At 30.3% G+C, this 21,887-nt stretch overlaps 4 protein-coding genes across 4 annotated transcripts in view; 3 read left to right on the top strand and 1 right to left on the bottom strand.

Moving 5' to 3' along the window:
* LOC118073834 (uncharacterized) overlaps positions 1–4,385 on the top strand; it is a 55,813-nt gene extending 51,428 nt beyond the window's left edge. The window contains 5 exon segments of the mRNA XM_035094564.1: positions 585–791; positions 1,823–2,265; positions 2,549–2,724; positions 2,809–3,005; positions 3,747–4,385. Coding sequence (XP_034950455.1) covers positions 585–791; positions 1,823–2,265; positions 2,549–2,724; positions 2,809–3,005; positions 3,747–3,821 — 1,098 coding nt within the window. The 3' untranslated portion in view covers positions 3,822–4,385.
* A 200-nt stretch (positions 4,386–4,585) lies between these two features.
* On the top strand, positions 4,586–12,369 carry LOC118073828 (proton-coupled amino acid transporter-like protein pathetic). The gene is made up of 8 exons (XM_035094556.1): positions 4,586–5,127; positions 7,184–7,258; positions 8,202–8,294; positions 8,548–8,905; positions 8,984–9,259; positions 9,337–9,515; positions 9,636–9,805; positions 9,886–12,369. The coding sequence occupies exons 2-8, from the start codon at positions 7,197–7,199 to the stop codon at positions 10,125–10,127; spliced, it is 1,380 nt and encodes a 459-aa protein (XP_034950447.1). The 5' UTR covers positions 4,586–5,127; positions 7,184–7,196; the 3' UTR covers positions 10,128–12,369.
* LOC118073986 (sensory neuron membrane protein 2-like) lies at positions 10,340–13,890 on the bottom strand. The gene is made up of 8 exons (XM_035094814.1): positions 13,756–13,890; positions 13,313–13,464; positions 13,055–13,217; positions 12,733–12,981; positions 12,040–12,251; positions 11,781–11,955; positions 11,276–11,611; positions 10,340–10,585 (listed from the first exon to the last, which is right to left on the bottom strand). The coding sequence occupies exons 1-8, from the start codon at positions 13,888–13,890 to the stop codon at positions 10,340–10,342; spliced, it is 1,668 nt and encodes a 555-aa protein (XP_034950705.1).
* Positions 13,891–14,825: 935 nt separating this feature from the next.
* On the top strand, positions 14,826–21,836 carry LOC118073827 (zinc finger protein 628). Its single transcript, XM_035094554.1, has 6 exons — positions 14,826–14,966; positions 15,058–15,216; positions 18,601–18,839; positions 18,969–19,264; positions 19,358–19,634; positions 19,914–21,836. The coding sequence occupies exons 1-6, from the start codon at positions 14,826–14,828 to the stop codon at positions 20,188–20,190; spliced, it is 1,389 nt and encodes a 462-aa protein (XP_034950445.1). The 3' UTR covers positions 20,191–21,836.
* Positions 21,837–21,887: the final 51 nt, after the last annotated feature.

Here is a 21,887-nt window from a genome sequence, read left to right as displayed (position 1 = left end):
CATTAAAAATTTAATTTATTAACGAATTTTAAAAATAAATAAATATTAACACATAAATTAAATATTTTCGAAAAACAAATCTAACCTAGTATTATCAGAATCGGATGGCAATAATCGATTATCATCGATTGTCTACAATTTTGTAGTGGTACGATTAATTCGTTTGCAATCGAGATATCGATTTTTTCAACAATACTTCTAGAGTCTAACCGTGAAGTTGCCGGTCTTACAAAGGAAATACTAGAAAAAATGTGTGACAAAAGCACTTATTATAAATGCAAAAATATTTTTATATATCTCGAAATGGTGTCAGAATATTCATGTATGAAGAATATGAACAACTATACGCCCGCGCGTTCATTATAAATTCTTTTTATTTGGTTTCAAGACCAGAGTCAGTATTTACGCAACGCTTATCTTTGAATTTTTTTTTACTTACATAGCTTGTAATGTATTTATTAGCTAAATGACTGTGAGAGAGCATCGACCAGGACCACGAGTCGATACCTCTTACGTTGATACTTATACCAATACATACACTTAATCTTTCTCTTTTTCTTATGTCTCCATGGTTTGTCATGCAGGTGCAGTGCTCCCAGATCCTTTGTAAACGTTTAAAAAAACCTTCATTGGATCTCGCTGAAACAATCTCTTCGTCATTTATGTTTGGACCTCAAAGATTTCGAAAGTATGCTGTTCACATGAATATCCTTACAAATGTTCTTGTATGCTTTATTCAATATGAGACGGTTATAATATACTCAATATACATTGGTACGTCCGTTGAACAGGTATGTAATTACTTAGAAGGTGATAATAAAACATAAGAGGAAAATATTATTAAATATTAAATCATTTACAAGATTTTTTTTCAATGAATCATGTTTTACTAGGACGCATAGATTATCAGTAACATTCCAAACTAAATAGGACAACAAAATTCCTGAGTAATAGAAAAATTAAATCCGATATAATTCCAGAAACAAATGATTATATTTTAGATATGTTTACGCATAATGCAATTATCCCTTTAGTTCCACTAGAATTAACCGGAAATTGTTCATCCTCGTAATCGGATAATGAAAACTCTTGTCTTGTTCGGGACAGATTTGGTTAATTATGTAAATATTTGAAAATTCTGGGTAAATACCACCGTGCAATACGTAATTTCCGGTATATGTAGACAATAAAAAAAAACTTCCGGAAATTAGTTATTTCGTAATATGTATAATTGAACTTATAAGAGGCGTAATAACTATATTATCAACTAACTGCTGATATTTACCAACTCATATTAGAGAAATTTTACTCAATACAGTGATGGATGTCTCGATTGTCAACTGAATATAATTGCATCACAACTTTATAATTACGTCGTTATATTTTTTGAGTAATAAATAATCAAAAAAATATTTGAGAATTTTTTAATAAGCATAATGATGAAGATGATAGTTATCGTTGTGGATAATTTTGTTATTTGAATAGATTGTAATTCAAGTAAAAAAAAAATTTGAGTTTACTTTAAATTTGAAAAAAACTAAGCAAAAAAATTATTAGATAGATGCAATATTTAACACTTAGATAATTAAATAACCGGTCACGAGATGTGGAAAATTCCAAACCTCAATAGATAAAACTCACTTCAAGCAAAATTCAAACAACTTCTATTGTACGAAAATTAACATTTTTATTTAACAATTATACTGAAAATTTCCGGTTTGAAAAATGTATTTTTTGATATTTGCATGTATTATTCTAAAACGTCCATAAATATTCTACTCAGACTATTTAAAACTATTCAAGTATCCTGTATTTTTTGCAGATAATAGAAAATTTATTCAACGCATCACTGAACATTAGAATCTACATCCTTATGTTTTTGCCAATTTACTTGGCATTAGGATTAATACCAAACTTCAAACATCTCTTGCCATTTTCCATTTTGGGCTCGATCTTCTTAGGACTAGGCTTGAGCATCACTCTCTACTACTTTTTTAGTGACTTTCCCTCACCCGGAAGACTTGAGACATATACGGGAATTCCCTACATTCCTATTTACTGCAGCATCTTACTCTTTGCAGTACACAATATGACACTGATAATGCCCCTAGAGAATTCAATGAAAAATCCTCAAAACATGCCAAGAGTTCTCATTTCAAGCATGACTCTCAACACATGCATTTACATGGCCTTTGGTTTTTTAGGATACAATAAATATCTTAATGCTTGTGATACAGTGATAAAGAATTTATCAATTGATGACGTGTGAGTTACTTGTATAATAATCTGTTTTATTCCGTTATGCATAAAGATTAATATGCTCATAAATAAATCGTGTAACTAGTAATTTCCTATAATATTTTAGTTTCTTGACTCTTGTTTCCTTATGTAATGCGCAATATCACCTGCTTGGTCTGCTAATTAATTCATAGAAAACTTTGTAATACATGGAATATTCCATGACTCACCTTGAAAGTAGTTAGATATTAGATTTTGCAAAAATATATCAATATTGTTTACAATTAATATGAAATGTTTGAATTTTTAGTGCAGCCAAATTCGTAAAAATTGTTGTCACATTGTCAGTAATGTGTACATATGGCCTTCATTATTACATACCAGTATGTATTCTATGGCCAATAATCAATCAAGCAAGTGAGAGAGCAAAAAGCCATCCTCGTCTGTATGAGATTCTATTTAGATTAGGTGGCGTAACAGTTACAAGTAAAATTTATTATCAATCATGATGTGTTTTAATCGTATTCCAAGAAAGTTTATGAATTTTAATTTAATATTCTTTTTTTTCAGCACTTTTTGCAGCTGCTATTCCACAAATGACACCACTTCTTGGTTTCTTAACAGCTTTAAGCATGACCACCACTATGTTACTATTACCTATCATTGTAGAGCTCATGACTAAATGGCACGATCAAGAACATCCCTTTTTTTTCTATTTACGTTGTGTCAAAGCTTCATTAATCACCTTAGTTTGGTTCATAATATTTGTGAGTAATCAAATGCTACTATCAAATAAATTGTATTTCATTGAAAATATTTTTTAATTATATTATTATATAAACTACACAAGTTAAATGTAACTTATCTACAAAGTATTTTTTATGAGATTATAAATTTCATTTAAGTACCCATATATTATAACGAGTAGTATTTACGTTATTACATGGCTATTATTTTCCAATTGATATCAATGATTTTAATTTAATTTCGATAAATTTATCATTAATTAGTCATTTTTGAAGTTCTGTTTTTGATGATGTTTTTATAATAATATCTATTTAATTAAATTTTACCTTGTCAATACAATTTTTGTTTTCTTATAAAATTAATGCTTTAATTGATTTTTAATGATAAGAGTTATTGATTTTCATGACTTAGAGATATTTTACACTTTAGATGAGGTGGCATTTATCGAGCTAATCTCTTGTTATTTTAATAAGTCATCAACTTATTATAAATACAAGATGATGAATAATACAAAAAATATTCCATATGAAGTTATAGTTAAGCTGATTCCTAAGGTGCTTTGAGGGAAAAAATAGGAATGCATAAATGTATATGGACCTTCGCGCACTGGTTTTAGGCAAATAAATAGATAAAATAAGGGAAAAAAATTCGCGTATTTTGCTAAAACTAGTGCGCAAAGGTCCATATACTTTATTATATCTATATTTTTCTGCTCGAGACGCCTTAACAATTATTAATATTTAAAAAAATCTTCATTTCAGGTGTTCGGATCGTCAGAAAATCTGCGCAAAATAATCATGGCACTTCAGAATGGAGATAGTAATAATACATGTTGACGTATGTCAAAAGTGTGATTTCGAAATTTTCCCAAAAAGGACTGATAAAGTTTCTTAAGGGTGATGAAAGAAAAAATAAGATTGCAATACCTAAAATAATGAACAAGGCAAAACAAATAATGCCAAAAAATGATTGAAATGGAATAAATGTAGAGTCACGTGTTTGTATACTGAAAAAAAGTGAAAGGAAGAACGAGATCGAGAAGGTATATAGACGCGAGGGACTCTCCAGAGGAGTAAGAAGGATAATTACACTAGGATTTCGCATATGATAGAGAAGAATAAAGTATTAAAGATAGGAGGGGAAACGAGGACAAAAAGAATTAACGGGGAGAGAAAACGATAGAGAGGAGGTGGCGGTGAGTTGCAAGAGAAAGGGAGAGACAAAGTGTGAACGCATAACAGAAGTTAAACGCAGTTAACGGGTTCAAAAGAACGGACGGATTTACCTGTCCCCTCTTTCTTTCTTTTATTCTCTCGTTATCATCTCGTTGTCATTCATACACAATATCCTCGACATATACTATGACGTACACGCCTGTCAATCCACTATTCATCACTAAACGACCAAACTAATGTCGATTTAACAAAACTTACAACTCACTACTAAAATTCATGCCAAGTCGAGGACGAATCCCCCACCCTCTGACACAATCCGCTCCTTTATTTTCCGCTGATGACTTACCTGCGACCCTCACGTGCATTCCTATCGGTATATATAATTCTGTCTACTGCTGAAGACACCTGAGAGTAGTGTTCGCCCTCCAAGTGTTATCATAACAATTCTCTTTAGTACGAATCTTCCATTCAATTACCAACATAATCACTCGTTTTTACGCTCTCGATTTTACTCTTGGAAGGATCGAGTAATCTGTTAAAGTTGAAGTAAATTAATAAAAACTGCAACATTTGAACTGTAAATAAAAAAAATTGCAGAAACAACGAGTTGAATTTTTAATTAATTTTAGTGCATTTTTGTGTTTATTGGCAACAAGATAATACCAATCTTGTTAAACAACCACATTCATTATTTTTTAATCTATGACGATAATAATTATCGTATAAATGGGGGCAATATAAAGCGAATTATCAGTAATCATCTCAATCATTGGTGATAACGTAGAAATATTTGTCTCGTGAAACGACTCTTCACGTGTTCTTTAAAGGCTGTCGAGCTTTGGAGAGTGACGTTCCATCGAATGAGACGTTCAGTCTTCTTCGACTCTCGTGATCATCCACTACACACTATTCTACTGTGATTTATTAGACACAAGGAATACTTTTTCTACTTCAACCTCAATACCAAGTATGTACTGACTTATATTTATTGCTTGACTTACACCAACGCTTAAGGATAAACCTTCAAGTTTTTTATCTATTGTAATTATTATGAAAATGATTTAATCATTAGCAAGTCATTCATGTGACGTTAATACCAATCGTTTGAAAATTATTAGATAGAAATTTCGTTTCAAAAAAACATTAAATATTTCAAAAAAGTAGTTGCAAATCCGAAATTCAATACTAAGGTCCAGGATTAGAACAACTGAAATAACGAAATGTCAACTTTTAACTCTTATGAAATAAAATAAAACGGTTGGGTATTGATGTTGATCATTAACTTGATGTTTCTTAATTATCATTTTAATTAACGAAAACATTTATAAATCTGTGTAACTTTAATGAAACTAATGAGGATTAAAGAGACTATAATTAACATTTAATTGTCTGCTCCAATATCTTAGCATGTTTTTACGTAATTTTAAAATATAATCCTGTTGATCTAATTTTTTTATTTAATAAAATTTTATGAATTTATGTTTTATTTATATTAAATTAGCTATTCATAAAATTTGAATTAATTTTTTGGAGTATCTCTGATCTTTTATTACTCCAAGATAGAGAAGTGCAATAAAATTTTGCGAGCAATGACACGATTAATTACCGTGTTGATAAATATTGTAGAGCACGTGGTAAAGAGAAAATCCCCTGAATGATTAATAAATAAAAAAGATATGATTAAAGTGTTCAAATATAAGTTATCATTCTTCAAATGTGAACAAAAAATTTTCGATTAAATAAATTCAGGAAAATTGGATAAAATTTGATGAACTTAACTTCTTAACTATTTGCTTACTTAAAAATAGAATAATTCTCTAGATATTAGATAAGTTGATACTAGCTGGGAACATAGTTATTTTTATTTTAACAATAAATACTTGTTATCATCAGGACTTTAAACAATGTATGTTTACATATACTCATTAAATACATATTTTTTAACCTCAATAACACTGGGAATTAGATTTATTGTAATTTATACTGCAATTACATATTATTATTCATAAACCAGACCAATAGATGTGCGTAATCGCTTACTTCAGCTCTCAATTTACACAATAAATTACATCACGATGATTTAACTTTTGTTACTAATAAAAAAGAACGTAATTAACATTATTTAACAAAATTTTATAAAACCTATATTTTGCAATAATCATTATCGACAAGGTCATTTATTTAGTGATAGCTTTTAAAAACTATTAACTTTGATTTTTGTAATAGAATATTAAATTAAAACAAATCCCTAACAATTTCGAAATAATATGTTTTAATAAATCAGGGAAATGAGAAAAGTATCGAATTGATTGATCAATTACCTTATAATTTATCAGAAATGATAATTTCATTGCTGCTGATTATTTTAATTAATTATCTACGTATATTATCATTCTTCCATAAAGTGATAAAAGTCTTTCTCTTTTGTTTGAAATCTATGACGTTCATCATTCCAAAGAAAACCAAGAATATATCAGATTAAGATGATGATATTTGTGCTTACATGAGCGATATAATAAAGAATACAATCGAATGCAATCAATTGGAATCAATTGATGATTGTTTTTTTTTATCAACATTAAATTAATTATTTCTATTGCAAACACAATTTTTGTCACACTGTATTTACGTATTTGTCTCGCTTGGATACACCATGATTCCATTTCCGTGTTTGATTTGGTGTCAATGTCACAACGATTTCACTTGCGTGAATTGATAATTAGAAATTATACTTCGACCTTCGATATGTACTTGAACAATGAGTTTTCTCTTCCGTATAAATTTTTTCATCTGTCAAAAAGTGGAAAGAAAGTGAAAAAATCCCAAATTTCTTTTAATCAATCAATTAGCTATCACATAGAAAATAGTATCAGTCAATCTTGGCATTGATAATCTTTTGATGGGAATTTCCGCTATGTTATCAATCTGTATTTAAAAAAGATAATTACAATGTAAATAAATAAAAGAATGTGGCCAATAAGCACATTGAACGCAAGTAAAGATAATTTTTTTTTATTTTATAGAAAATCAAGCAAAATGTGGAAAAGTACGACAGAAAAGGAAACACCTGGCAGCCAAATGAAAGAGTTTAGCAGCACGTAAGTATAATCTTTACCTTTTCTTTGTATTGTCAATGTTATGATTGTAATGCGCATTAAAAATGATATAAAGATAATAAATATTTTAGATTTGGAGTTAAATAGCATGTAAGGCTTAGGCAAAGTAATAATAAATGATAACATTTTCGAAAATTTAAAATAAATACTAGGCATCGAGTCGAATCAGTAATTCTCTAAAAAAATTTTATAGCATGTTTTATCAATTAATTATTATAACTTCATGACGTTTTTTGTTGATGTTTAGTCTAGATCTCTTTACTTGGTGGCCATTAACATTGTTATTGATATTATCGAATTCATATCGCCACATAACAGTGTATTTGTGATATGATATATTTATTTTCATTTTTTTTTATTTACAAAAAATATTGTAAATTTGGAAACTGGATTTAATTGAGTTGAAAAAAAATTATGATTACCCAGCTTCAATTTCACTTTTGCACTTTAAGTTACAACATTATGCTATGATAAAATTTCAAGTGCAAATAATATTATCGCTTCTAAGCCTCAATATAATGTTTAACTATTATGAATGAAGTGTTTTATTATTATTATCTTTCTATCATAATCGACTTGTCACTAAACAATCTGATAGTAAAGGTCGTAAAAGTTTTATAGGTAAAAAAATTCTATGATTGATAAAAAAATATTAGTCGTGATTACAATGTGAATTTTTATAAAAAAAAAAAATATTTTTATCAATAAACTTGTGTAACTCTTGACATTTATTTTCTTTTATGATAGTGAAGGATAATTTTTCAAAAACTTAAATATGATTCAGATTTACTATTATCATTCAAAAAAAACTTTTGTAAAACGATAAAAATACTTTTAATAACCTTCTCAATTAATAATAGTATTTCTTTTTCAAGTTTAACTATTTTTAAAATACCTTATATAAAAATATTTTTGAAATTTATAGCACAAAAATAGCACCTGGGCCCATCGGAGAATATAACGAAAAAGATGAACTTTACGACCCATTTGAGAATCGTGATAAAAAACATGCAAACTCGTAAGTAACTCATTGAGTCAATATTAATATTTTTTATTTTCAAAACACATTTAATAATGAATTAACTTTGAAATTATATTTCAATAAATATAAATCCATCACAATATTAACATAAATCATAAAATTAATGATTGAGTACAAAATCACAACGACATTCCATATAAATCACTTTAATGACTAGCGTTAAATTTTTTATTTGAAACATAATAATGTGAATAAAATAGTGATTAACAGTAAATAATGAAATCAACAGTGACCTTGGATCGCTTGTACATATGGTCAAATCATCATTAGGCTCAGGAATATTAGCGATGCCTAATGCTATAAAAAATGGTGGTCTTTTATTTGGTGGAATTGGTACCATTCTAATCGGTATACTTTGTGGCCACTGTGTCCATATCCTTGTCAAGTCATCCCACGCTTTATGTAAGCGAACAAAAACACCATCAATGACGTACTCCGAAACAGCTCAGGCAGCCTTTGCTTGCGGCCCGAAAGCTATTCGTCCTTTTGCAAATTTTATGAAGATCGTCGTGGACACTGCTCTTTGTTGTACCTATTTTGGCGGTGCATGTGTTTACGTTGTGTTTATTGCTACAACTATCAAACAGGTAAATAAACAAACTACATTGAAATTAATTTCTTCAACCATGAATGAGCAAATTATTAAATTATACAACTTTCTGTAGATTACAGACTTTCACACCAAGACGGATTTGGATATACGATTGTATATTCTTGCGTTAATACCAGCTGTTATTCTCCTAGCCCAAGTCCGTAACTTGAAGCATCTCATTCCTTTCTCTACACTCGCCAACGTTTGTATGATGCTTGGCTTGATTCTGACCTTGTACTATGTTTTTAATAATTTTGAACCCACCAAAGACATTAAATATATTGCTGAAGTTGGTAATCTACCAAAGTTTTTTGCTACTGTTATTTTCGCCATTGAAGGAATTGGTGTGGTAAGTTGAGCAAAAAATAAGCTATTATAAATTATTTATAAATTCAAGATCTTATACAAATTTTAATTTATTGCTAGGTAATGCCTGTGGAGAACAGCATGGAGAAGCCAAATCATTTCTTGGGATGTCCAGGTGTCCTTAATATCACAATGAGTATTGTTGTTTTCTTGTATACACTCGTAGGAATTTTTGGATATTTAAAATACGGTGACTCTACGGAATCAATTATCACTCTAAATTTAGCTACCGAAGACATGTAAGATTTATTTTGAACTAATTTATGTAAATTTGCATGTTTTGAACTTTTTTATCTTATTAGAGAAATTAAATTACACAGTTCGTTGAATTTTATATTATGTTAATATTCAAATTTCAGATTGGGTCAATCCGTGAAAGTTATTATCGCTCTGGCTATACTTTTCACTTATGGTCTACAATATTTTGTTCCTCTAGATATTATGTCAACTTTAGTCAGAGCTCGGTTGAGTCACAGATTTTCTGGCGTTGGTGAAACAGTTTTCAGGGTCTTCATGGCATTATTAACAAGTAATTATCATACATAAATAACATAATTACTTACGTATTTGAATAAACATGAGAACTAATATAATGTTGAATTATTTCAGTTGCTGTTGGGCTTGCAATTCCAAAATTAGAGCCATTTATTTCTCTTGTGGGTGCAGTATTTTTCTCGATTCTTGGTATCAGTATTCCTGCGATTGTTGAAACAATTTCCTGCTGGGAAGGACATTTAGGAACGTGTTATTGGCGACTAATAAAAAACATCATCCTTGGTATTTTCTCAATATTCGGTTTAGTCACTGGATCGTGGGTCGCATTAGCAGATATTATCAAAACTTACTCATAACAACTTTGAATATCTGCTTTTTGAATGCTACAAACGCCCAGTAATTCACTCGCTCGAATCAAGGACAAAGAATCGAGAAATTCGAGTGAAAACATGTGAGATTCGTCTGACGTTTTCAACTTATGGATACTTACTATAGTTAATTTGTGACATAGTAGGTATTTTGCCAAATGAAATAAAATGGAGCAAAAAAAAATATTATCACACGACCTTCAGTTAAACGCGTGATTACGACGATTCACGGCTTGTTTAACAAGTTGTTGATTTGGAGATGGATTCTTTTGAGCCATTTTGACATGACCGGTTTTGTTATCCTCGGCTGTAAACTGATATATGCCAATATATAACATGTAAAAAGTACCAAGAATGATTGGAATCCATGAGAGATATCGACAAAAGTATAAAAATCGATGAGCTCTAATAACAGGAGCGAGTAATTCTAATCTTGCTTCACTCGTCTGGAAAGAAAAAAAACAAAACAAACATTATTTACGACACATTTTTTCAATTAAATTATAAATAGAACAATGACATGATGATAATGTGATTACAATTCATGAGAGAATTGAAACTTGAAATTTTTAAACGATTCAAACACCATTTTTAAATTCTATCAATTTACAAGAGAATGTGATAATTCATTCATGAATTAAAAAACGAAGATTGCGTGATTTTTTATGACACATTAATTTATATACAGCATAGAGACTTCGTTATAGTACGATTACGTAAATAAACATGATGATATTATTACAATTCAGTACGAATTTTTTATACTTCAATAGCCTTCAATAGAATTTCTTAGAACTCGTTCTACAATAATTTCAATTACTGAATGATTTATTTTTCTACAACGAACTCTCCATTGAAATTATCCTCAAACTATTTTCAGCTAAGTTAAAAGAATTGGTTACTGTATTACAAATCATGGAAATTAACATTCGAGCTTATGAAAACATTGAAAAACAAAATATTTACAATCAGAATAGGATATGAATAATGTAAAAGCACCAGTGGTTAGACATATGTTAAAACTTTAACAAAATTATTTACTTAAACAAGAATAAATGTGTATTACTAAACTTCAAGAAATCAATTTCCATTAATGAATAATTAATAACAATCATCAACAGAAAAATACTATTTACGCCTTTAAAAGGTTTGAAATAACTATGTCTAACTCTGGAAGCTTCTGAGAGAACATCCAAAGCGGTAAATGATATTGTACTGAAAAGTACCTCTTCGGCCCAAAGAAAGGGACAAAAACCCTCCGTAAGGTTAGATAAAACGGTAACTGCAGTATTTGGAGCGATTCGAACACTAAGTTGCAATTTCTTCGACCCACTCAAAGGAGCTCCAGTAAGAGGTTCGATAACAATATAAGTTGCGTGAGCTTCTATATTGGGCGTCAAACCTTTCGCATAATCAAGAAGATCTGGATCTCCATGGAGAAAATGTGGTTCTGAATATATTGCCTCGGCGTCCTGTAACATTTATGCAGAAAGTATAAATATTTATAATCAACTACGTGCGATCTCACGTAATGTGAACGATTATTTATTAAGCAATGTACAGTAGGTTACATAGAGCCTGAAAATGTCAATCGAGCTCATAAAGTAATTATATACGAAGTATTACATAGTAAATTATTACCTGACACTTTGAGATATCTAAAAGACCAGTTGGTAGACATTTTAATGCTTTTTTTGGTCCAAGTGGACAGTAGCATTTGATTTTGTCTTCAGACCAAACGGAATCATCCATTTCATATCGATGGCCTATTAATCCGTGATAAATTTCATCTCGTTTATACATAGTCTCTATTGATCTATTATAATAATATAATCGTGTTAAAATATTTTTTATTTGTAAACAGTACTTTTTGAGACATAGAATTAAGTTTTGTACATACCGACATAAAGTAGGTTCATATACGGTAACGAAAGGCCATTTTTCTTCCATTGGAGCCCATGTAATTGAATCAGTACCAGAAACAATATTGCACTCTTTTTCATTCCAAAATTTTCCTACTCTAATATTTTTATAAGATGTCGTATTGCCTAATGCATCTTTATTTTTTACTCCTCTGTTAACAGTAAAGGGGCCTTGTTCGGTACCGTTAAGCTGTGACGTAATATTACATTGTATTATTGTAAAAACTATTTTTAACGTAGAGTTAAATCTATTTATTAATCTTAATAAACAATATCGATTATTACATAAAATGAATAATTAATGTTTATAAATGTGTAATTGTTTTTTTTTTCAATAAGTTATGTGTGTTTATTTTTTTATAAGAGTTTCTTTAAATAATTGATTTTATTTTGTTATTAAAATAAACTACAATTATTTAACTTCTGTATTTTTTATGTTATTTCGTGTTGTGTTTTTTATTATGATAAAAAAATAAAAAAAATTGCACACCGAAAATTTGGAATAAAAAATTTGAACCATACTATAATTTATAACTCTCTCTTTTTTTTTGAATTTTTCTAAAATACTTTCTATTAGATTTACCTATATATTTGCATTAAAAAATTTTTTTTTCTAATTATTATTATTATTTCCATAATGATTAATATAATGATCAAAAAAAGATACGTACCGCTCCAAAAAGACTGTAGGTATAATATCCGTCCCGATCGGTAGTTTTTATCATGGGCGGTCTTTGCATTTTCAAGAAAGTGCAGATCATACCAAGATCAGGAAACTTATCTTTATCACAAGATAGTGGAAGTCCTTCAAACAATAAATCCTTCACTTGTACACGTAAAAATATGTCACGGAATTTGGGAAAGAGATTTTGGATTTGATTCCCTAATTTGGGTAACATCATAGCAGCTTTTGCTTTTAACTATAATAGGAATCATTACGTCAAATTAAAAGTTGTTCAACAATAAATATAAAATAAGGTATAAAATAATTACAGTATTCATAATCCCAACGTAAGGACTATTCAATAGGACAACTTTATCATCTGGAGAGTTGCTCCCAGATGCTTTTTTGTTAAAATAGTAAGTTTTAACTAGAGTAAAAGCTATCTCATCTTTTTCTTCATCAATGTTGAGTATTCGCTTGTCTATGATTAAGCTGTAAAAAATATAGGTCAAAAGTTCAAACCTTGACAAGAGCCAGTTTTTATGTAATTATGATGTCTAGGCACAACAGCATTGATAATGACTTACTCATAGACGAATGGTCCACGTTCTTCAAGGATTGGCGTTGCACCTTGCATCACTTCATCAGGATTAGTGACATGAAATAGATATAATTTAAAAAATAATTCATTTCTTTTCCAAATTTTGTATCCAAATTTTCCATCTACTAATTCAGCATCCTACAAATAACACCATATAATGACATCAATGAATACTAATTAATGATGAGATAACAACCGTTAAATATCACCCGGATGATGTTTAACATGGTATTTAAATGAGGTCTCATTTAGATACAATGTAAGATAAACTATGAAAAAATTTTCTTGAAAAAAATTGTGTCATTATCATTATAATTTTTTATTTTTGACTTGAAGAGAGTAAAACTATATTATTATGCAAATTGATAAAATGGAGAAAATTATTTTATGTGCTATAATAACACTTAATTTGTAGCAATTAAAACTGACCTCACGTACTAATTTGGTTACAAAATCTACATGAGACTTAAAGATTATAAGATAAACTCCAATTGCCAGAAGTAAAACTCCTGGAATACATGACAGCAAATTCCGGATCACTTTAAAACCATTCATTTTCTTCATGGTTTATTATTATCACTATGAAACTTTACGAAATAATCGATTATTCTATTGGCAAAGTATATGAATATCAATTAATTATTTTTAATATATTTATCCATGTAATAAAATTTTATATAGTCTTGATATACTTTGTATGCTTCTGATGATTGAGTAAATAATGGTAAAGAATGTTTCTTTACGTACAATTTTATTATGATACCCGTGGAATAACATTTTATATATTCAACAGATTTTATCATATACAAATGAATTATAAAAGACTACAAAAACGCCTGTGAAATAGATTATAAATTTATGCTACTTAGCTCATGCTATGATTTGGATGTCACGCTATATTTATTTACAATTGAATTGAATAAAATATGCTTTAAAAAAATAATATATATTATTTAGGTGGAAATTCATATTTTATTGAGTCTTATCAGAAAAAATTACTTCGTAAAAATTCAATATTTATCACTTTGTATACACTTGGCTTCGTAAGTACCGAGTTTGAATCTTTTCAGTCTAACGTGTAACCGATTCTCCGAATTGTTGATGTTTAGAAGTCTTCCTTTGTAGTTAACGTCGATAAAACAAAATATTTTATTATCGACAGAGTTTATTTTTCACAAGCTTCATTATTCAGCCGCTAGATGGATTGTAACTGTCTCAAAAATTCCTGCGCTTGTAAATTCACAAGATTTTCGATGGGGTGGTGAAGAAACTTGAAAATGGCGACGTTTAACTCTTCCGGCATTGAACAGTAGTTTCTTTAAAAGTGTTTTTCTTGTTTTTATTATGATTACTGCTGTACTATGAATTAATAGTTATTCATATTATCAGTAATTATTTATAATTATACTCGTAAAACTTCTCAATTGTAAAATAATAATTTTATATTAATCTATCTAATTTTATAACCTAACATACTTGCGTTTACCTGAGTCCAAACAATGGCAGTAAATGAAGATTTTAGTTTTTCTGAACTGTGCAGACTCTGTTCCTTAAAAAGTAGTCATCAATTGCAAATTTTTGATAAAGAGGGAGAACAACGACAATTGCTTTTTAAAATTCGTTCTTGCATACCTTCTGTGGTAAGATTTAAATACTATTCATTTTGATTAATACTGAATTAAAAAATTTGTTTTCATTATTTTATGATATATTTATTAAAATTATTTATAGATAACTAAAGAGGATGCTCTACCTAAAAATATTTGCCAGAAGTGTGTTTATAAATTGGATATGTTTTACGAGTTTCGAGTAAGCTGTATGACAACGGAAACGGTGTTAAAGAACTATGCAGAGAGCTTAAAACATCTTGCTTTGTCAGTCAACTCTCAGGTAATACTAATATTTTTTTTTATTTATATTATAATCATGACAACACATAAAATTCGTACATCATGCAACACTCAAATTAGTCTCATTCAAAACATACATTCCATTCTATAATTTCCAACAACAATCATTGATAAATCTATGGATTCTTTCGAATAATTATAACAAGGCATCTAGATAAAAGTTAGTTACCAGAGGCCTTCAATACCATTGAGGTTTTTTAACTCTTATCCTCTTGACCTTGCCATCCCTTTAAGAGACTAGAGGTGCAAATTTATTTGCCCTTGTATGCACACACGTGGTGTATCTCTCACTTTATTGTAAGAGCTGTAGCTTTAATTATCATTGCAATTATCAAATCCCCATACCACCAATTCCTTTGTTATTTTGTCTGAAAGGTTTTTATATAGAAGATAAATACTTTTTATGCTCATGCAACCAATATCATTATTTTCCACTTTTTAACATCTCTATTAACAGATTCTTAAAAAGTAATGTGGAAGGTTTCCAAAGGTACATTGTCGTATTGACTTAAAAAGTTTCCATTAAATTAAGTCAACTCTCTTAGCCCCATGACTGGTGCAGAATTTGGTAATGTGAGATGTTGATCGGTCGTCTGGGACGGTCCTTGATTTCACCTCTTTGCCACCCCAGTCTCCCTTAGGACGCGGCGCCAATCTCAATAATTCCACCCTCACACATACGGTGCAAAGCGAGAGTGTAACCGTTGTTGCGGTGCTATTGATCGGCGCGTCATGGCCCTGCGTCGCGCACGGAAAGTGAAAGTCAGTTCTCTTTTCTTCAGCGTCTCGCCTTCTTCTATCTTTGTCTGTTGAATCCATCGAGGCATAACCGACTCGTTTGATTTCGAAGCCCTTGCCTCATATCTCTAGTTCCCCTTCTGCTTTGTAATCACTAAGGTGTGCATGTGTGTACTCATTCCTTCCTCTCTCTCTTTCTCCATCTTCATATATTCTTTTATCTCACTTCAGTATAATATACTTGATCGTTCGATCCTTCACAACCGATCCTTGCCCGGTACAGGTGCGTCTTGAACCTTCGCGAGAAAACCTGTTTCAACTCTTGAAAGATCGACAACAAATACAATGCGCTCGCATTTTCGATGGTAAATTATGAGGAATGCCAAAAAGGGAGGCACAAAAGCTAAATGATTTTGAAGTATTTCACTTTGCCGAAAGTTTAGTTCATAAAGAACGTTTACGTACTTTCTTTATGTTGGCTTTATTACAGGTATCAGACTTTTTTGATGGCTCTCAACATATACGATAACCTGATCTTTAGTATTCCTATTTCAATGTCAGTGTCAAGGTCGTGCTCTACTACTACTAAGTATATGAGTACGTTATCAGGCTTATGTATAGACTAAAATGAATGTGATCACACGATTAAGAGAGTAACCCTTGTAACTCGAGCTGTCCATTGCAGTCATATACCCCGAACATCAGACGTTTTCAATGGTAGCAAGAGGTTGCGGTGGTAGGACCTTCACACGGCCCGAGACTCTCCACTTTTTCCTCTTTCTCTCATTCTCTCTCTCCATCTTCATTGCTCACTCGTATTTTCATTCTTCCCCTGTCTCCGTCTGTCTGTTCCTCCGTTTCGGGGCACTCGCCAGCCATCGGACGCGCCAGTCTCTCCTCTCTCGTCCGCCACGCTGCATTCCGCGTGCCTCCTGTGTGTCTTCCTCACGATATTGCTGCATGTTGCAGCACAACAACAGCAGCAGCATCCGCGCACCGTGTCAACCACACGTTTGGTCCCTTTTTTCTTTGTCATTTTCTATCTCTCTCAACTTCACCGCACTTATCGTACCTTATACTACTCTTTACGACCATCAGACCGCAACTCTTTGGTCTCTTTTTTTAATCTTTCTTTTGTTCTCAGCTCGCTAACGTCCATTCCGTGAGCCAAATCTTCCTGACAAAGTTCTTTGCTACTGTATTTTTCATTTGCCTCATTGCTTTCTCCCTTCACTTTCCTTTCTTTTATTCTTTCCTTTATACTTTACTTTTTTTCCTTTCTTTGCTTTATTAACGGTCTAAACGACTCGAGTAAACATCATTATACTCCAAAAAAAAGTGACAGATAGTCAAGTTATTATTTTTTAGTTGGTTTTACTTCTTATCTTTATATTAGTGCTCCAAAAATCTACAAGTGAGTTTTAATTATTAATTTATTATTTTTAATATTTCAATAATATTACATAGATAATATTCAAGTTTTTTATAAGTGACAAACTTATTTGTAAATATCTGAATCAGCACTTAACTCTTATGATAATTAAAGATGAATAAATTATGCAGGATAAAATAAAGTTTTTCTAGCTACGCATAGTCACTTACCACTTTTCTTGAAATTTATTCCAAGCTTTACAATCATCCATTTATTCATATTATTAATTTGCAATAATTTCTAGTATGAGCAACATTTCTGAATCAAAAGACCAATAATTACTGTCAACATGTAATTACTATATTAATTTTTTATATTCACCTTTTTATCTTCACATTTGTTATGATCTCAAAATCTTTAATTCAATTAAGGTACAAACCTTTAATTATACTGTAAGTCTTAAGCAATTAGTGTACAATTCATACCATACACGTACAGATAAAGTGTATTATAACTTACAAGGACAGTTTTGATTTCAACGTTGTATGGAGGATAATTTGTTCATCATGTAGTTCCAGTAAATGCAATAAAAAGTCCCGACAGCGTCAAGTGAAGGACAAGTATGTTTTTATAATTCATCCAGGAGTAATGTCGATTTATGGTGAATTCGAGGCACTTTTATTTAACCCTGACAACTGAAATAATAACTAGTTACATTTTATTAATTTATTTACTTTCTTTATTATCATTATTTCATGTGATTATTTCCACTTCATCTAATTCAACATCGATCGTTAGGGTCACTACCCCAAGCAAATATTAGTTTAAAAGGGAACAAACAAGACTTATAGTAGACAGAGGATCAGTGAAAACAATGTGGATACATAATTAAAATAATCAAAGTCGTTGATTTTTTATGAAGCTTGTGAATGACCATTAATATCAATGTCTACGAATGAGTTTGAATTGTTTTTAGATGAATAGATCAAATATTTTGATAGTAAATTAATAGAAAATTGATGGAAAAAGATTAATAGCTTTATAAATTGACACTGGTGACAACTTCTACATTTCACAAGAGTATCTGAATGATATAGTTATAAACTAATGGAATAATTAGCTTACAATTGCAAACTATGATAATTAATCGTTTAAAGTTTCGGTAGATTAAATTGTGTTTGCTACAGTAGATTACTCTATAAGCAATTTGGTAGAGTAGACTATTAACTATATTTAATCTATGTTAATTTTCAGAACGATAAAGACAAAATGTCGACGAGTGGTCAACAGCAACAGCAACGTTCTTATGTAGAAGCTCATGCTGTCGCGCATGCGGCAGTTCAACAGCACATGGCACAGCAGGCTGCTCAAGCAAGACTTGCTGGCCCAGGACCCCCATCGGCACCACAACCACCTAATCCTACATTTACACTTCCTGATGATGGCCTTGGTTATGATGATGGGGTTCGTGTGCTCCGTTCAATTGGCACGTGGTAAGATTCCTCTTCTTAATTGAAATTTAATAACTTGTATGCGTCATTTTGTTTATCAACATCTTGATGCTTTATTGAATTCTCTTCAATAATTGATAAAATAATTATTGGTCAATAACTGCATTTCAGGTCACCAGATTATTCAGCTGCAATGGCCCGTCCTGGTGGAGTAATGCCAGTATTTCCGGGCACGACAGATCAACAGTTTCCGAATAACCGATCAACGACAATAAATCAACCCCTTCGGACTACAAATAATGTTGCAGCTCGACCGGGCTCTGTATCAAAAGCGACCAATACTGGAGAACCAACAACAAAGGCATTTGCTTGCACGGTTTGTGGGAAAGGATTGGCCCGTAAAGACAAACTTGTTATTCACATGCGTATACACACTGGAGAAAAACCATATTCTTGTGAAGTTTGTGGTCAGTACACTGAGACATTTCAATCAAACTTTATCTTTGTACAACTTCTTTATGGTTTTCAATGCTTAATTTGAATTTAAATAATATTTGCAGGAAAAGCATTTGCACGACGAGATAAACTTGTCATTCATATGAATAAGCTTCGACACCGACCTGGAGTTACGCCTTTGTCTACTCCAACAGCTCCAAGTACTGATCAACAACAGCAACAACAACAGCAGCAGCAACAGCAACAACAACAACAACAGCAACAACAACAACAGCCACGTCAAGATACAGTTCATAAATTAAAAGAGGAACCAGTTAGTTGGGCTTGTGAATTATGTGGTCGAGTTTTAGCTACGAGAGAAGAGTGGATGCAGCATGCGCGGTAATTATTATTAAAATTAAGAGGATGTTTTAAACTCATTTACTCTAAAGAACTTTATTTATTCATTTATCTTCTAAATTAACTTTTATGGTTTTTATACTTCAAAAGGTAAGATTAAAATAATACATTAATCTTATGTGCTTGACTTTCTTAATATTTGAAATGTTCAATGTATAGAAATATACATAAATAGAAGTGAAGTTTTGAGACCTCTAATTATATAAAGTATTTTAGCACATCAAAATCATTTAATAAAATATTCATTGATTTCATTTATAGATCTCATTTGGAAGCTTCAGGACCACCTCAACATGCTGCTGCATATTTCCCTGGTTCAGCACCACCTCCACAACCTTATGCATCAGAGAGACACTTTTGCTTAATGTGTCGAACCGATTTTACTGATAAAACGGAATTCATGTTCCATGTACGCTCACATTTTGAAGCACCTCAAGCTCAACAAACATCATCACAACACCCAGGTATTAAACAAGATCCTGCAACAGCAGAGCTGATTGCTCGTGGTCTCGTTGACCCTTCTGGACTTTGCAGCTAGAATTTTTTCAACTATCAAAATGTACCATCGATACGTGTCTTACCGTAGTACAACTAAACGATCACTTTTTACTCTTATTCACGGTTGCATTGGCATGCACTTTGTGATCATTTTATCAGCAAAACAGATAAAAAATACACAGTGTCTTCTGATTAAGTTCACTCAGGGATAGTACTATGTTGATTTGCATTTTTATTCTATTTTTATGTACTTGTTTATCATGTTTTTATTGTGAACTAAAGATGACAATTTAAATTTTGTCACTGTGTATTTTTTAACGCGAATCAATTCAATATACTAGAAAGACTACTATTAGATACTTTCATGACATTATTAATGAATTATTGTCAAGCTAGTATCTAAATGTAAGTAAATAGATAGCACATGTTTTAAGATTAATAGCTTCTTTTTTTTGATTCTTTAACTAAATCTCTTTCTCGGTTGTGACCGTGGAATTGATTATATAAGTTTGCTTATACGACACTTTTTTACGTCTTCGTAAATAGTTTTAAGTAATAATAAGGAAACTTGATGAAAAATACAAAATAATCATGTAAAGATGCCGTGCCTCCTACTTAACAATAGTTTAGTTTCGACTGGCCAAATGAATATGACTGAATACTGCAATTATTTGTATTTTCTATGCATTTTTACATATTTTAAGTAAATAATAGCTATTTTAAGATAAATGCCGAATAGAAAAATAAGATTCAATTTTTTATTGATATTTTACAATGCGTAGGTAGTTAATGACTACAATTTTTTCAATTTTTGTTAAATATTAAGTTTAACATTATTCAATGTTTTCGATTAAAATATGTAAGGAAGTTTATTTTATTTATAGAATGTTGTATTTTTATAGTTTTCATTCAAAAATTTATGGTAGTAGTATGCTATTGAAATATTCAATATTTCTTAAGAAATTTTAAAAGAATCGATCGTGCATAAAAACGTCTTAATAAATATCATAAAACCATTTATGTAGGTTTAATATCATTTTTATACATTTAAGTATTCTTCCAGTGATTTATGTCAAGAAACGTAGAACTTATTTCTTACTGATAATATTTTGTATTAATTAATCTAAATACTTTAAGTGACGGGCTGACAGCGTTCAAAAAATTTGTTGTTTAATTTTTTTTTATAGTTAAGTGCAATTATAAATATTTTTTATTATCGATAGTACTATGATAATGCATTCATCAATTTTAGTGCAAAAATCACTCTAAATTGTGAGATGAAATGGAGGAAAAAAATTTGATTATTAATATTGAAAAGCAACGAAATGAAATTTTTTTAAAATGTACTGATAATATGTCATGAGAACTGAAAAATTTATTAGACGCATAGTGCCTTGTCCTTGAAATTAATTATAAAGCTTTTTATTTTTTTCCTGGAGAAGAAATCTTTAGTTTATAATGTGGAGGCACGTTGGCATAATTATTATGAGTAAGATATGGATAATAAGTGTAATATTTGTTTTTTTTATTTTTTTTATATTCATTAAGAAAAATGTACTTTAAATGCTAACGCCTTTAGCAGCTGTTTTTAACTACTTTTATACTGTTGATGTCATTTACAGCTAATCAGAATCAGTATAATACTGCCATATTCATAATATTCATCTGTATACTCACAATATCTTTATAAATAAATATTAAAGTAAAAAAAAATTGTAGTATTTATTGAAATAATGA

This window comes from Chelonus insularis, unplaced genomic scaffold (genome assembly GCF_013357705.1).
Source record: "Chelonus insularis isolate UGA/USDA-ARS -01 unplaced genomic scaffold, ASM1335770v1 scaffold_714_pilon, whole genome shotgun sequence".
Lineage (NCBI taxonomy): Eukaryota > Metazoa > Arthropoda > Insecta > Hymenoptera > Braconidae > Chelonus > Chelonus insularis.
This window is presented reverse-complemented; position numbering and strand designations above follow the sequence as displayed.

Coding starts and splice junctions, on each gene's coding strand:
- LOC118073828 (XM_035094556.1), top strand. CDS start 7,197: ATGTGGAAAAGTACGACAGAAAAGGAAACACCTGGCAGCCAAATGAAA. Junction 9,260..9,336: donor CCATTGAAGGAATTGGTGTG/GTAAGTTGAGCA, acceptor ATTTATTGCTAG/GTAATGCCTGTGGAGAACAG. Junction 9,806..9,885: donor CTTCATGGCATTATTAACAA/GTAATTATCATA, acceptor GAATTATTTCAG/TTGCTGTTGGGCTTGCAATT.
- LOC118073986 (XM_035094814.1), bottom strand. CDS start 13,890: ATGAAGAAAATGAATGGTTTTAAAGTGATCCGGAATTTGCTGTCATGT. Junction 13,465..13,755: donor TAACCAAATTAGTACGTGAG/GTCAGTTTTAAT, acceptor TGTTATTTGTAG/GATGCTGAATTAGTAGATGG. Junction 11,612..11,780: donor TAGATATCTCAAAGTGTCAG/GTAATAATTTAC, acceptor TAAATGTTACAG/GACGCCGAGGCAATATATTC.
- LOC118073827 (XM_035094554.1), top strand. CDS start 14,826: ATGGCAGTAAATGAAGATTTTAGTTTTTCTGAACTGTGCAGACTCTGT. Junction 14,967..15,057: donor GTTCTTGCATACCTTCTGTG/GTAAGATTTAAA, acceptor AATTATTTATAG/ATAACTAAAGAGGATGCTCT. Junction 19,635..19,913: donor GAGTGGATGCAGCATGCGCG/GTAATTATTATT, acceptor TTTCATTTATAG/ATCTCATTTGGAAGCTTCAG.